This window comes from Eubalaena glacialis, chromosome 14 (genome assembly GCF_028564815.1).
Source record: "Eubalaena glacialis isolate mEubGla1 chromosome 14, mEubGla1.1.hap2.+ XY, whole genome shotgun sequence".
Taxonomy (NCBI): Eukaryota; Metazoa; Chordata; class Mammalia; order Artiodactyla; family Balaenidae; genus Eubalaena; species Eubalaena glacialis.
In genome coordinates this window covers 64,916,284-64,929,948 of record NC_083729.1, presented here as the reverse complement: position 1 = coordinate 64,929,948, position 13,665 = coordinate 64,916,284, and the positions used below count along the sequence as shown (strand labels likewise).

General features: G+C 38.5%; 1 protein-coding gene across 1 annotated transcript in view; it reads left to right on the top strand.

Annotated features, from left to right (window-relative positions):
- The first annotated feature begins 12,418 nt into the window (after positions 1-12,418).
- The window catches only part of SLC4A5 (solute carrier family 4 member 5), a 94,095-nt gene continuing 92,848 nt past the window's right edge, over positions 12,419-13,665 (top strand). Inside the window, exon 1 of the mRNA XM_061211429.1 lies at positions 12,419-12,497. Within this exon, the coding sequence (XP_061067412.1) occupies positions 12,419-12,497 (79 nt within the window). The remainder of the gene's footprint in view (positions 12,498-13,665) is intronic.

Sequence of the window (13,665 nt, the reverse complement as noted above, 5' to 3'; positions counted from 1 at the left end):
TCTCTACAAATGACTCAATTTCATTCCTTTTTATGGCTGAGTAATATTCCATGGTATATATGTACCACATCTTCTTCATCCATTCATCTGTTGATGGACATTTAGGTTGCTTCCATGACCTGGCTAATGTAAATAGTGCTGCAGTGAACATTGGGGTATATGTGTCTTTTTGAATTATGGTTTTCTCAGGGTATATGTCCAGTAATGGGATTGCTGGGTCATATGGTAATTCTATTTTTAGTTTTTTAAGGAACCTCCATACTGTTCTCCATAGTGGCTGTATCAATTTACATTCCCACCAATACTGCAAAAGGGTTCCCTTTTCTCCACACCTTCTCCAGCATTTATTGTTTGTAGATTTTTTGATGATGGCCATTCTTACAGGTGTGAGGTGATACCTCATTGTAGTTTTGATTTGCATTTCTCTAATAATTAGTGATGCTGAGCATCTTTTCATGTGTTTGTTTGCCATCTGTATGTCTTCTTTGGAGAAATGTCTGTTTAGGTGTTCCACCCATTTTTTGATTGGACTGTTTGTTTTTTTGATGTTGAGCTGCATGAGATGTTTGTATATTTTGGAGATTAATCCTTTGTCAGTTGCTTCATTTGAAAATATTTTCTCCCATTCTTATCATTGTCTTTTCATTTTGTTTATGGTTTCCTTTGCTGTGCAAAAGCTTTTAAGTTTAGTTAGGTCCAATTCGTTTATTTTTGTTTTTATTTTCATTACTCTAGGAGGTGGGTCAAAAAAATCTTGCTGTAATTTATATCAAAGAGTGTTTCTCCTATGTTTTCCTCTAAGAATTTTATAGCATCTGGTCTTAAATTTAGGTCTTTAATCCATTTTGAGTTTATTTTTGTGTATGGTGTTAAGGAGTGTTCTAATTTCATTCTTTTACGTGTAGCTGTCTAGTTTTCCCAGCACCACTTAATGAAGAGACTGTCTTTTCTGCATTGTATATTCTTGCCTCCTTTGTCATAGATTAGGTGGCCATAGGTGTGTGGGTTTATCTCTGGGCTTTCTATCCTATACCATTGATCTATATTTCTGTTTTTGTGCCAGTACCATACTGTCTTGATGACTGTAGCTTTGTAATATAGTCTGAAGTCTGGGAGCCTGATTCCTCCGGCTCTGTTTTTCTTTCTCAAGATTGCTTTGGCTATTCAGGGTCTTCTGTGTTTCCATACAAACTGTAAAATTTTTTGTTCTAATTCTGTGAAAAATGCCATTGGTAATTTGATAGGGATTGCACTGAATCTGTAGATTGCTTTGGGTAGTATAGTCATTTTCACAATATTGATTCTTCCAGTCCAAGAACATGGTATGTCTCTTCATCTGGTTGTGTCATCTTTGATTTCTTTCATCAGTGTTTTAGTTTTCTGAGTACAGGTTTTTGCCTTCTTAGGTAGGTTTATTCCTAGGTATTTTATTCTTTTTGTTGCAGTGGTAAATGGGATTGTTTCCTTAGTTTCTCTTTCTTTTTTTTTTTTTACAAATTTATTGATTTATTTATTTATTTTTGACTGTGTTGGGTCTTCGTTTCTGTGCGAGGGCTTTCTCTAGTTGCGGCGAGTGGGGGCCACTCTTCATCGCGGTGTGCGAGCCTCTCACTATCGCGGCCTCTCTTGTTGCGGAGCACAGGCTCCAGACGCACAGGCTCAGTAGTTGTGGCTCACGGGCCCAGTTGCTCCGCGGCATGTGGGATCTTTCCAGACCAGGGCTCGAACCCGTGTCCCCTACATTGGCAGGCGGATTCTCAACCACTGCACCACCAGGGAAGCCCCAGTTTCTCTTTCTGATCTTTCGTTGTTAGTGTATAGGAATGCAAGAGATGTCTGTGCTTTAATCTATCCTTTTAAATTTGTTGCGACTTGTTTTGTGATCTAGTATGTGATCTATCCAGGAGAACGTTTCATGTGCACTTGAAAAGAATGTGTATTCTGCTCTTTTGGGATAGAATGTCCTGTAGATACCTATTAAGTCCAACTGGTCTAATGTGTCATTTAAGGCCACTGTTTCCTTATTGATTTTCTGTCTGGATGATCTGTTCATTAATGTAATGTGTGTTAAAATCCCTACTATTATTGTATCACTGTCAATTTCTCCCTTTATGTCTGTTCATATTTGCTTTATATATTTAGTGCTCCTATATTAGGTGCATATATTTACAAATGTTATATCCTCTTCTTGTATGGATCCCTTTATCATTATATAATGCTATTCTTTGTCTTTTATCATAGACTTTTTTTTAGGGTCTACTTTGTCTGACGTAAGTATTTCTACCCCAGCTCTCTTTTCATTACCGTTTGCATGCAATATCTTTTTCCATTCCCTCACTTTCAGTCTGTGTGTGTCTTTAGCTTTGAGGTGAGTCTCTTGTAGGCAGCATATAGATGGGTCTTTCTTTTTAAATCCAATCAACTACCCTACATCTTTTGATTGAAGCTTTTAGTCCATTGACATTTAAATTAATTATTAATAGGTGTGTATTTATTGCCATTTTGTTACTTGTTTTCTGGTTGTTTTTGTAGTTCTTCTCCGTTCTTTTCTTCTTCTTTTAGTCTTATCCCTTGTGGTTTAACGATTTTCTTTAGTGTTATGTTTGTGTTCCTTTCTCTCTAGTTTTTATCTATTATAGGTTTTTTTCTATTATAGGTTTTTGATTTGTGGTTACCATGGGGTTCATATATGTTGACCTATAACTATATCTACTTGTTTTAAACTGGTAATCATTAAACACACTCTAAAAGATCTACATTTTTCTACTCCCCCACCATGTTTTGTGTTTTGGGTTTCATATTTTACATCTTCATGTCTATGCCTTAACTGTTTATTATGGTTATAGTTGATTTTTACAGTTTTTGTCTTTTAACCTTCATGGTAGGTTATTTAAATGATTGATCCTCAGCCTTTACTGTATAGTTGCCTCAGTGTTTACTGTATAGTTGCCTTTACCAGTGGGATTTTTCCCTTCCTATAATTTCTTATTTCTTGTTGTAGCCTTTTCTTTTCTACTTAGAAAAGACCCTTTAACATTTCTTTTAAGGTCAGTTTAGTATTGATGAACTCTTTTAGTTTTTGCTTGTCTGAGAAGCTCTTTATCTTTCCTTCAATTCTGAATGATAACCTTGCTGGGTAGAGTGTCCTAGGTTGTAGGGTTTTTTTCCTTTCAGAACTTAAACTATATCATGCCACTCCCTTCTGGCCTACAAAGTTTCTGCTGAAAATCAGCTGATAGCCTTCTGGGGTTTCTCTTGTACGTGACTCCTTTTTTTCCTGTGGCCTTTAGAAGTATCTCTTTAAATTTTTGCCATTTTAATTATAATATGTCTTGGTGTGGGTCTCTTTGGGTTTATCTTCTTTGGGACTCTCTGTGATTTCTGTACCTGGATATCTGTTTCCTTCCTCAGGTTCAGGAATTTTTCAGCCATAATTTCATGAAACACATGTTCTACCTTTTTCTCTTTCTCTTCTTCTGGGACCTCTATAACACGAATATTAGTATGCTTGATGCTGTTCCAGAGGTCCTTTAAACTATTCTCATTTTTAAAAATTTGTTTTCCTTTTTGCTCCTCTGATTGGGTGATTTCCATTATTTTATCTTCCAGATCACTTATGTGTTTTTCTGTATCACCTAATCTGCTATTAATTCCCTTTAGTGGCTTTTTCATTTCAGTTATTGCATTCTTCAGCTCTCCTTGGTTCTTTTTATATTTTCTAGTTCTTTGTTAAAATGCTCACTGTGTTCATCTATTTTTTTCCCCAGTTCATTTAACATTTTTATTCTTATTGTTTTGAACTCTTTATCAGTAAATTATTTAGCTCTGTTTCATTAGGGTTTTTTCCTGTTTTTTTTCTTCTCTTATTCTTTCATTTGAAACATAATCTCCTGTCTTCTCATATTGTTTATCTTTCTCTGTCTTTATGAAATTAGGTGAACAGTTACTTATCCTGGTCTTGAAGGCATGTCCTTGTGTAGGAGCTCCCTGTGCAGCCTGTGTGTGCCCAGTGGCTTTGGTGGGAGAGCTGGATCTGAAGTAAGCAAGGGCAGTATCTTCCCAGGGTGTGCTGGCAACCACAACCTTGGTGGGAGGTAGGGATGGAGTGGGAGGGGCTACAGCCAGAGTCTGGTTGAAGCCATGGCTTATCCTATACTCAAGCAGGAACCCTGAGGGAGTTGTTTCTCCCATGTGTGGTGGCCTTCACTGAAGGCATGCCTGGGATCTGAGGGCTTGGGGCTGCACTTCTGTGCTGGTTTCATTCTTTCCCCAGTGTGCACACCTTGGTTATAGGCTGGGTTGGGGCTGGTGGGGTTGGTGCCACACCGCTGGGATGGCCCTGCACCCTCCCAAGTGTGCTCAGAGATGTGTGCCTCAGCAATGGTGGTCTCTGCCCTGGAGCTAGCTTCACTCCTTCCAGGTGTGCAGATCCTGAGCAGATTGCTTCTCCTCCCTTCCTACCAGATTCCATGTGGATCTTTCTTTACAACTTGGTTGTAGAAGAGCTGTTTTGCTAGTCCACAGGTCAAGTTCAGTGAGATTCACTCTATATATAGTTGCAGGTTTTTTTGTTCTGTTTTTGGCCGCACTGTGCAGCATGCAGGATCTTAGTTCCCCGACGAGGGATCGAACCTGTGCTTCCTGCAGTGGAAGCATGGAGTCTAACCACTGGACCACCAGGGAAGTCCCTATATAGTTGTAGTTTTTTTTCCCCCCCACTGAGGAAAAATTTTAATGTAATAAAGATTCTGAAGGCAGTTCATTTGTTCATTTGTTGGTTCATAAAGTTAGTAAATATTTCTTTTTTTTTGAATTTTATTTTATGTATTTTTTATACAGCAGGTTCTTATTAGTTATCCATTTTATACATATTAGTGTATATATGTCAATCCCAATCTCCTAATTCATCACACCACCACCACCCCCTGCCACTTTCCCCCCTTGGTGTCCATACGTTTGTTCTCTACATCTGTGTCTCTGTTTCTTAGTTGTAGTTTTGATGTGTTCATGGGAGGAGGTGAACCCAGTGTCTTCCTGCCTGCCATCTTGATCTCTCACTTGGAATTCTTTTAGGTTTTTTTGTTGGTTACTTACACCCCTCAAAAAAAAAAAAAAAAAAATAATAATGATAATAAATCTCCTGCTAGTTATCAAAGTTAGATATCAGTCACCTACAGGTGACTATTTAACTATCATACACAACACCCATCTCCTCTTCTTTATCCTCCCAATGTAGATATATCATTGCTGTTTTTAGTTAAAAATCAGTGTTTATGCTCTTATGATTATGTATATACCATAATCACATTTTATTTCTTACAGTTTTAATTTTCCCTGGTGTTCCTAATTGCCTTTCTTTTTCTTTGCACTTTTTTTTTTAATTTTAAAATTTTATTTATTTATTTTTTGGCTGCTTTGGGTCTTCATTGCTGTGCACAGGCTTTCTATAGTTGTGGCGAGTGGGGGCTACTCTTTATGCAGTGTGTGGGCTTCTCATTGCGGTGGCTTCTCTTGTTGTGGAGCACAGGCTCTAGGCATGTTGGCTTCAGTAGTTGTGGCACGCGGACTCAGTAGTGTGGCTCGCAGGCTCTAGAGTGCAGGCTCAGTAGTTGTGGCACATGGGCTTAGTTGCTCTGTGGCATGTGGGATCTTCCCGGACCAGGGATCGAACCTGTGTCCCCTGCATTGTCAGGTGGATTCTTAACCACTGCACCACCAGGGAAGTTCCTCTTTGCACTTTCTGTCTTTGTCACTTCCTTAAGTTGTTTCAAATTCTCAAGGAGTGTATAAAGTCTCTTGAATTTCATCTTTTCCTTGGTGGTTCCTTCTGAAACCTCATTTTTAGCTATTTTGAGGACTGACTGCTCTCTAGGGCTATATCACAGCTGTTGTCCAGGGACCTTCCTTCATTATTCTTCTGTTTCAACCCTTCTCTCCTGGATCCCATTGTCTTCCCCTTCTTTGTTCATGGAGGTAATATATATTATACATACATAACTTCCTAAGAAGATATGAGAGAGAAGTGAAATTATTTTTTGCATATCCTAAACTGTCTTCTACCCTCACTCTTGACCGGTGGTTTGGCTGAATAGAGAATGCTAGGCTGGAAACTATTCTCCCACAGAATTTTGAAGGCATTGGTCCGGCATCTTCTCTTGTCTAAGTTCCTGAAGAGCAGTCTTCTGATAGTCTGATTTTTATTCATTTATAGGTGACCTGTTCCTGTTTCTTTAAAAGTTTTTAGGACTTTTCTTTTCTTCACACTTAATATTCTAAAATTTCATAATGACATATCAAAGTGTGAGGATTTTTCTTCCCAATCATTCTTTGCGTAGAGTACTCAGTTGGCCCATTTTATTTGAGACTACTATGTCATAGTGTTGGGGAATTATCTTATTTATTATTTATCTTATTTATTTTAAAAATTAAAATTTTAATAATAAAATATTTCAAACCTGTAGAATGAAAGTTATATGTCATTGTCCAGGATTAGCAGATGTTAACATTTTATCATATTTGCTTCATATCTATATCTATCTATCAAAAATATCAAAGATACAGCTGAAACATCACCATTAAACCTTACCTGTCCCCAGAAGTAAACTGAAGTTAGTGTGTCTCATTCCCCTGCATGATTTTATGCTTCTATTACTTATAAATGTAGCAATAAATAACATTGGCAGTGTTTTGTGTGTTTTAAAGTTTTACATAAATAATGTCATTTTGTTTGTATCTTTTTACAACTTGCTTTTTTTATTCATTATGTTACTGAGCTTTATACATGTGATACCTAGAGATCTAGTTAATTCATTTAAACTCCCTATAGCTTTCCATTATGTATCAGTTAGGAAGACCTTCAGCTAAAAGTAACATAAAACTTGGCTAGTAGTTTAAATATACTAGGTAGATTTTTTTCTTTTCACATAGCAGGAAGACCAGAGATAAACAGTCTAGAGCTCAGTGATTTTATCAGGAGCCCAAGTTTATTCTAGCCTTCTGCTTTGTCCTTAGCCTGTGCCTTTGGTTTTCATACCTGTCACATCATTGTTGCAAGATGACTGCTTCATCTAGAAGTCTCATGCCTAGAGTCTGTGCAGGAAAAGGGGGAAGGTAAAGGGCAAAACATGCATTCTAACTGTGTCTGTCACTTTTTATTAGGAAGATAAAAGTTTTCCTGGAAACCCTACCCAGTAGACTTCCATTAAATCTCATTGGCTCAGTAGGGTAGGGTCACATGACTACTCCTAAGATCATTTACTGGCCAAGGGCCATAAGATTACAATGAATGGTTTAGACAGATCACAATTTATGTCTGGGGTTGGGGAAGGTATGTATGGCAATCAAGGGCCCTGTGTCTCTACCTGAGCAAAATGGGGTTCTATAAACAGGCAAGGAGAGGAAGGAACGAACGTTGGAAAGTGTAGCAGACACTTCTAGATGAGCACTCAGTGCCCATTCTCCCTGTTTTCCTTACTAGCAGAACCCAATCTTATTTGCCCAGAGTCTTTTAATTCAGGTGTGGTTTTGAGTAACAAAAAAGTTAACTATAAATTTAGTGGTTTAATTTTTCGCTGTAAAAAGAAGTCCAAGTGTGGGCTGTCCAGTGCTGGTAGAGTGGTTCACTGAAGATGTTAAGGACACAGGCTCCTTCGTCCCTTGTATCCATAGTTAGCATATAGCCTTCACTCCCATGATGACAAGATGGCTGCTGCACTTCCAGGCATCATGTTCCTGGCTCTAGATATAAGGATGAAATATAATTTGCCAGATATAATACGGTTTACCAGATAAAATACAGTTTGCCCAGTTAAATTTGAATTTCAGAGGAACAGTGAATAGTTTTTTAGTATAAGTATGTCTCAAATAGTGCATGGGGGGACTTCCCTGGTGGTGCGGTGGTTAAGAATCTGCCTGCCAATGCAGGGGACACGGGTTCGAGCCCTGGTCGGGGAAGATCCCACATGCCACAGAGCAACTAAGCCCATGCGCCACAACTACTGAAGCCTGCGCGCCTAGAGCCCGTGCTCCACGACAAGAGAAGCCACCGCAATGAGAAGCCTGCTCACCGCAACGAAGAGTAGCCCCCGCTTGCCGCAACTAGAGAAAGCCTACGCGCAGCAACAGACCCAACGCAGCCAAAAATAAATAAATAAATAGAGCATAGGGTATACTTATACTAAAAATTATTTATTGTGTATGTGAAGTTCATATTTAACCTGGAGAAACTGTATTTTTGTTTGCTAAATCTAGCAACCCTATTCAGGGAGGGAGGAAGAAGAAGGAAAAATGAAGGGGGTTTCTTTTGGAGAGGCTTTATCCAGGAAGGGAATCTTTCTCCAGGTTCTTTCACCTATATCTCTTTAGAGAGGGATTGCTGAAGGGCATCTGGGGGAAATGATTATTTTCAGTTGGCCACATTGCTGCCCTGAACAAAATAAGAACAGAAGAGGGGACAGACATCAGGCAGGTAGCTAGCAGTGTCCTCCACACGTGCCTCCATGCACACAGCCCCACTTTGTTTCCCCATCATCCCCAAATAGTTATATCCAGTGGGGACGTTCAAAATATTTCACAACCAATATGGCACCGACACTAACCAATCAGAATGAATACCCAACTGTTAAGAATGGATACCAGCCACAAACAGAAGCCATACTGGTGCATATTAGTGGAAAACCAACTTTGCTTATATCATAATTTTTCTTAAAATTAACATTTATTTTTATTTATTATGACTGTATAAATTTTGCTCACAGTTGACTTGCATAGTGTACCATGATTACTTTTCTTTTCTACAATTCTTTATTCTTGGTAGAATCTCGGTACCCTCTCGAAATAGTCAAATACATCCAGATAATTGATCAGTTCTAGGTTCTCCTTGGAGACATCCTGTCCAGAGCCTGATCTAAGATGCACCTGTTGCTCCCTGGACTGCTGCACAGCTCCCCTCCTAGGACCTACCTGTGCCAGTCTTTTGTGGTGAATCCCATTTCCCAGATGCCATATTCCTTTCTTTGATGTTCCTTCATCTTGCTTCAATCACTTCCTGAGAAAAGTTTTGAGACATTTCATGTCTGAAAATGTCCTTATTCTACTCTCACATTTGATTGATAGCTTAGTTAGGACTGGAATTCTAGGTTGGAAATAATTTTTCCTCAGTTTTGAAGGCATGAATCCCTTGTCTTATAGCTTCCACTGTGGCTATTCAGAAATCAATGCCAGTTTTCATGGTGGATTCTCTGTAGGTGAATTATATTCTTATTCTGGAAGCTTTTAAGGTCTTCTCTTTATATGTAATATTCTAAAACTTCATGATGATGTGAGTTGGAGTGGATTTTTTGTATGTATGTATATATTTATTTTTGGCTGTGTTGGGTCTTCTTCGTTGCTGCGCACGGGCTTTCTCTAGTTGCGGAGAGCGGGAGCTACTCTATTGCAGTGCACGGGCTTATTGTGGTGGCTTCTCTTTGTTGCAGAGCACAGGCTCTAGGCGCGTGGGCTTCAGTAGTTGTGGCTCACGGGCTCTAGAGCACAGGCTCAGTAGTTGTGGTGCACAGGCTTAGTTGCTCCATGGCATGTGGGATCTTCCCCGACCGGGGCTCCAACCTGTGTCCCCTGCATTGGCAGGAGGATTCTTAACCACTGAGCCACCAGGGAAGTCCTGGAGTGGATTTTTTTTTTAAAATTATTTTTCTGAGCTCTCAGCAGCCCCTTTCAATCCAGAGATTCAAATCCTTCAGTTCTGGGAAGTGTTCTTATGTCATTTTCTTAATAATTTCCTCTCTACCATGTTTCCTGATTTCTCTTTCAGAAACTCCTCCTACTTTGATTTTGGAACCCCTGGATTGATCCCCTGATTTCCTTGTCTTTTTCCTAAAATTTTTCTTTGTATTTGTGCTGTGTTATCTGATGTATTTTTTCAACTTCATGTTCCAGCTCTTGTATTGAAAGTTTTCTTCTAACATCTCTTTAATTTCCAAGAGTTCTTTCTTATTCTTTAAAAGTTCCAGGTTTATAGCATTCTGCTTTTCTTTTTGTCATGGATACAATGTTTTTTTTCTAGTCCACTTGAAGATGTTAATTATATGGTTTTTAAGTGGTTCTTTGGCTGGTTGCAGTGCTCCTGTTTTCTTGGACTTTGTCTTTTCCTGTTTGTTTTTGTCTGTGTCATTCTGGTGATTCTGTTGGCCATCATAATTTGGAGTGGAGCTGCTAAACAGCTGTTTGACAGCCTGGACTTCTTGAATGATAGACTCAAGGTGGGCAATTGGGTGGAGCCCTAACCATTTTGTTAGAGATCTCCAAAATGTCAGAAATTTAAGTCCTCCAGTCTCCTGCCTGGAATGTGTAAGCTTCATTACTGTTCTAGGAGAGGGCTGAGTGGCTCACTATCTTTAATTAAATCCTTTTTTCCCCCAGTGAAATGACACCATCTTGCTCTCAACTATCCAAGGGCCATCTGAGTTAACTTTCCATCTTCTGGGATAGGGGAGCCGTTCTAGGAGACTGAACCTAGGAGCAAGATCTGAGGGTTTAACTTAGTCCTTATGAAGATTTTCAACCAACTCTCCTGTTTTCAGCCCCATTCTCTCTCCTGGTGTTCAGGTGTAACGACTACCTCCAACTCCCCTTTCTGTACTTTTGAGAACAATTTTATATAAGTTAGAGACTATATATACTTGAAGGTTCAGATAAAACATTAAAAAAAAACCAAACTATATGCTTCTGGTGTTTATTTTTCTCTTCATTACAGAAAAATTTCAAACTTAATAAAAATAGAAAAAATAATACGATGATCCTTTTGTCCCTACAAAGCAGCTTCAATAATTATCAATATTTGACTGGTTGTGATGCCTTTCCCGTAACCATTTCAGTTATTGGTTAATTTGGAGTTTCTAATTCTTTAAAGTTATTTGATCATTTCTATTACTTTTCTAATCAACTATCTGTTTATTAGCCTTGTGACTAAGAGCTATAGTTCCAGAAACAGGGGGTCTGGGTTTGAATTGCTGTTCCCCCCTTTGAGCAGTCAATTATGCCTTCTGTGCCTCAGTTTCCTCATCTGTAAAATGGGAACAACAATATTACTTATAGCAAAGATTCAAGTAAGTCATACATGCAGAGCAGAGCATTTAAAATAATGCCTGGCACATTGCAACAGTAGCTGTTATTATTATCTAAGTTAAAATGTATTGGCGTGAAGTTTTTCATGGCATTCACTTATAATTTTTAAATTCTCTACTATATTTTTAGTTACATCCCTTTTTCATTCCAAATGTTGTTTACGTATGAATATTCTCTTCTCTTGTTGATTAGTCTTGCATGGTTTGCCTATTTTAATAATCTTTTCAAATAATTGCCTTTAGATTTATTAACCATCTCTATGCTCAGTTGCTTTCTATTTCATTATTTGTTGCTTTCATCTTTTATATTTAAGTTCTTCTACTTTCTTTTCTCTCTCGTTTTCTTCTAGATTCTTTAGTTAAATGCTTATCACATTTATTTTCCTTCTACTTTCCTCTCTCCCTCCCTCTTTCTTTCCTTTCTCCCTTTTTTCTCAAAGTATATTGTATCCCACAAGTTTCAAGTTGTAATTCAAGTCTAAATATGTAATAAGTTCCATTGTGATTTCCTGTTAAGCCCATCATTAGAAATTATTTTTAGTTTCCAAATATATGTATATATAATATATTTATTATACACATATATATAAATATATATTTATATATTTATTTATATATACAGTCATTCCTTGGTATCTGTGGGGGATTTGTTCCAGGACCTCCCGCTCCATACCAGAATCTGCGATGCTTAAGTCCCTTATATGAAATGGCATAGTATTTGTGTATAAACCAAGGCACCTCTTCCTGTATGTTTTAAATCATCTCTAGATTACTTATAACACCTAACAATGTAAATACTATGTAAAAAGTTGTAAATACAATGTAATGTTATGTAAATAGTTGTTGGTGTGTGGCAGATTCAAGTTTTTCTTTTTGGAACTTTCTGGAATATTTTTAAAAAATATTTTTTGTTCATGGTTGGTGGAATTCATGGATGCAGAACCCACAGATAATCTGTATAGTTTTGGGTTTTTTTGTTTTTTGTTTTTTTACTGTAGAAGTATGGTACAGATTCTTTAAAATTTACTAAGGCTTTCCTGAGACCTAGTATATGTGCTCTCTTTGTAAATGTTCCATTTGTACTTGAAAAAGAAGTGTGTTCTCTTATATATATATCTCCACAACATATATATATTTGAGCTTCCTCAATTTGTTTATATGTTCTTTTGTCTTAATTTTTTTCATCTGCACTAAGGTCTTCCGCTATGAGTATGAATTTGACCATTTCTCCTTGAAATTTTACCTTTTTGTGTCATATACATTTTGAGGCTCTGTTCATCTTTTATTTTATAGTTATGAAGGTGGAGGAGGAAAAGGCTGGGGTAGGGAAGCTGGACCCCACTAACTACAGGAGACGATGTCAGGATCAGGAAGGTAAGGTCACCTTGAGAACTTGATGCAAATTCTCGGAGGGTCTGGGAATTCCTTGGATATCCTTATAACAGCCCTTCCAGCTGGGGAAACTAGAGAGTTGGTCCCTTTCCCTGACTCACCCACAGTGTCTCCTCTAGATCTGGTGAGACCAGCCTTAACCATGTCTTAAAGGGACCACGTGGTCAGGTTGGAGGCAGGTAACTGGTACTAGGATTACGGCATAGCTTCTCCATCACAAAATTAAACTCACTTATTTTACAAGCTCTACAAATCATACTAAATGTCAAATATCAACTTTTTATAGATTCTAAATATGGCAGCTCAGGTTAAACCAATGAAAGAGGATATTGAGTGGGGATATTTTTGTTGCTCCAGAATTGCTCACTCAGAGACCCTAAGTATCCTACATTCTACAGAAAAGCAGCCACAGAGTTTATGAGGAGGCACTACCCCAGCCCTTTGGGAGGGAGACAGTAATCTTCCTGTCCAGCTGGATGCTTCCTGAGCTGAGGAATGTGTAGAGCCACTCTGGGGCTGTTGATGAAGAAGAATGCAGTGAGGAGCTGGCACTGTCCTGAGCCAAAGTACAAGATGTTCACAGTGAGAAGAGTGGTCCTGCAGAGCAAAGAAACAAGCTGGGGGTGGGCTAGTGACTCCCTACAGTTCACCAGCTAAACAGCCACACTCTGATGGTTATAGTGGAGAAAATGAGACAAGTTAGATCCAGGGCAGAAAGAAAATATTTCCCTGACAACCATCCCCTGATTTTTTTAAAAAGGGTGCTCTTTGTTTGTATAACCCCTCACAATTCCCAAAATCATGTTCCCATTCACCATTCCATTCTATCTTCTCAAGAACCATGCCTAGCCAGTAGAGAAAGAATTTTTATTCCTGCACTATCGGTGAGAACACTGAGTCCCAGAGAGGCAGATGTGCATGGCCATACAGCAGGTGAAGAACAAGTCAGGGAGCACCCAGGGCAGCTAACTTTTGGTAGAGGCCTTTCTGATACATCTGCTGCTTCTCATTTCCATTCCTGGCCTCAAGGGTGGAGAATAGGAACTCATCACTGAAAGAATCAAATATGCTAAACCTTTAGAGTAGAACTACTTATCTCTAAATATTGGTGTCCATGGCTTACTTCAAATTACAGCTTGCTCAGGCTCAG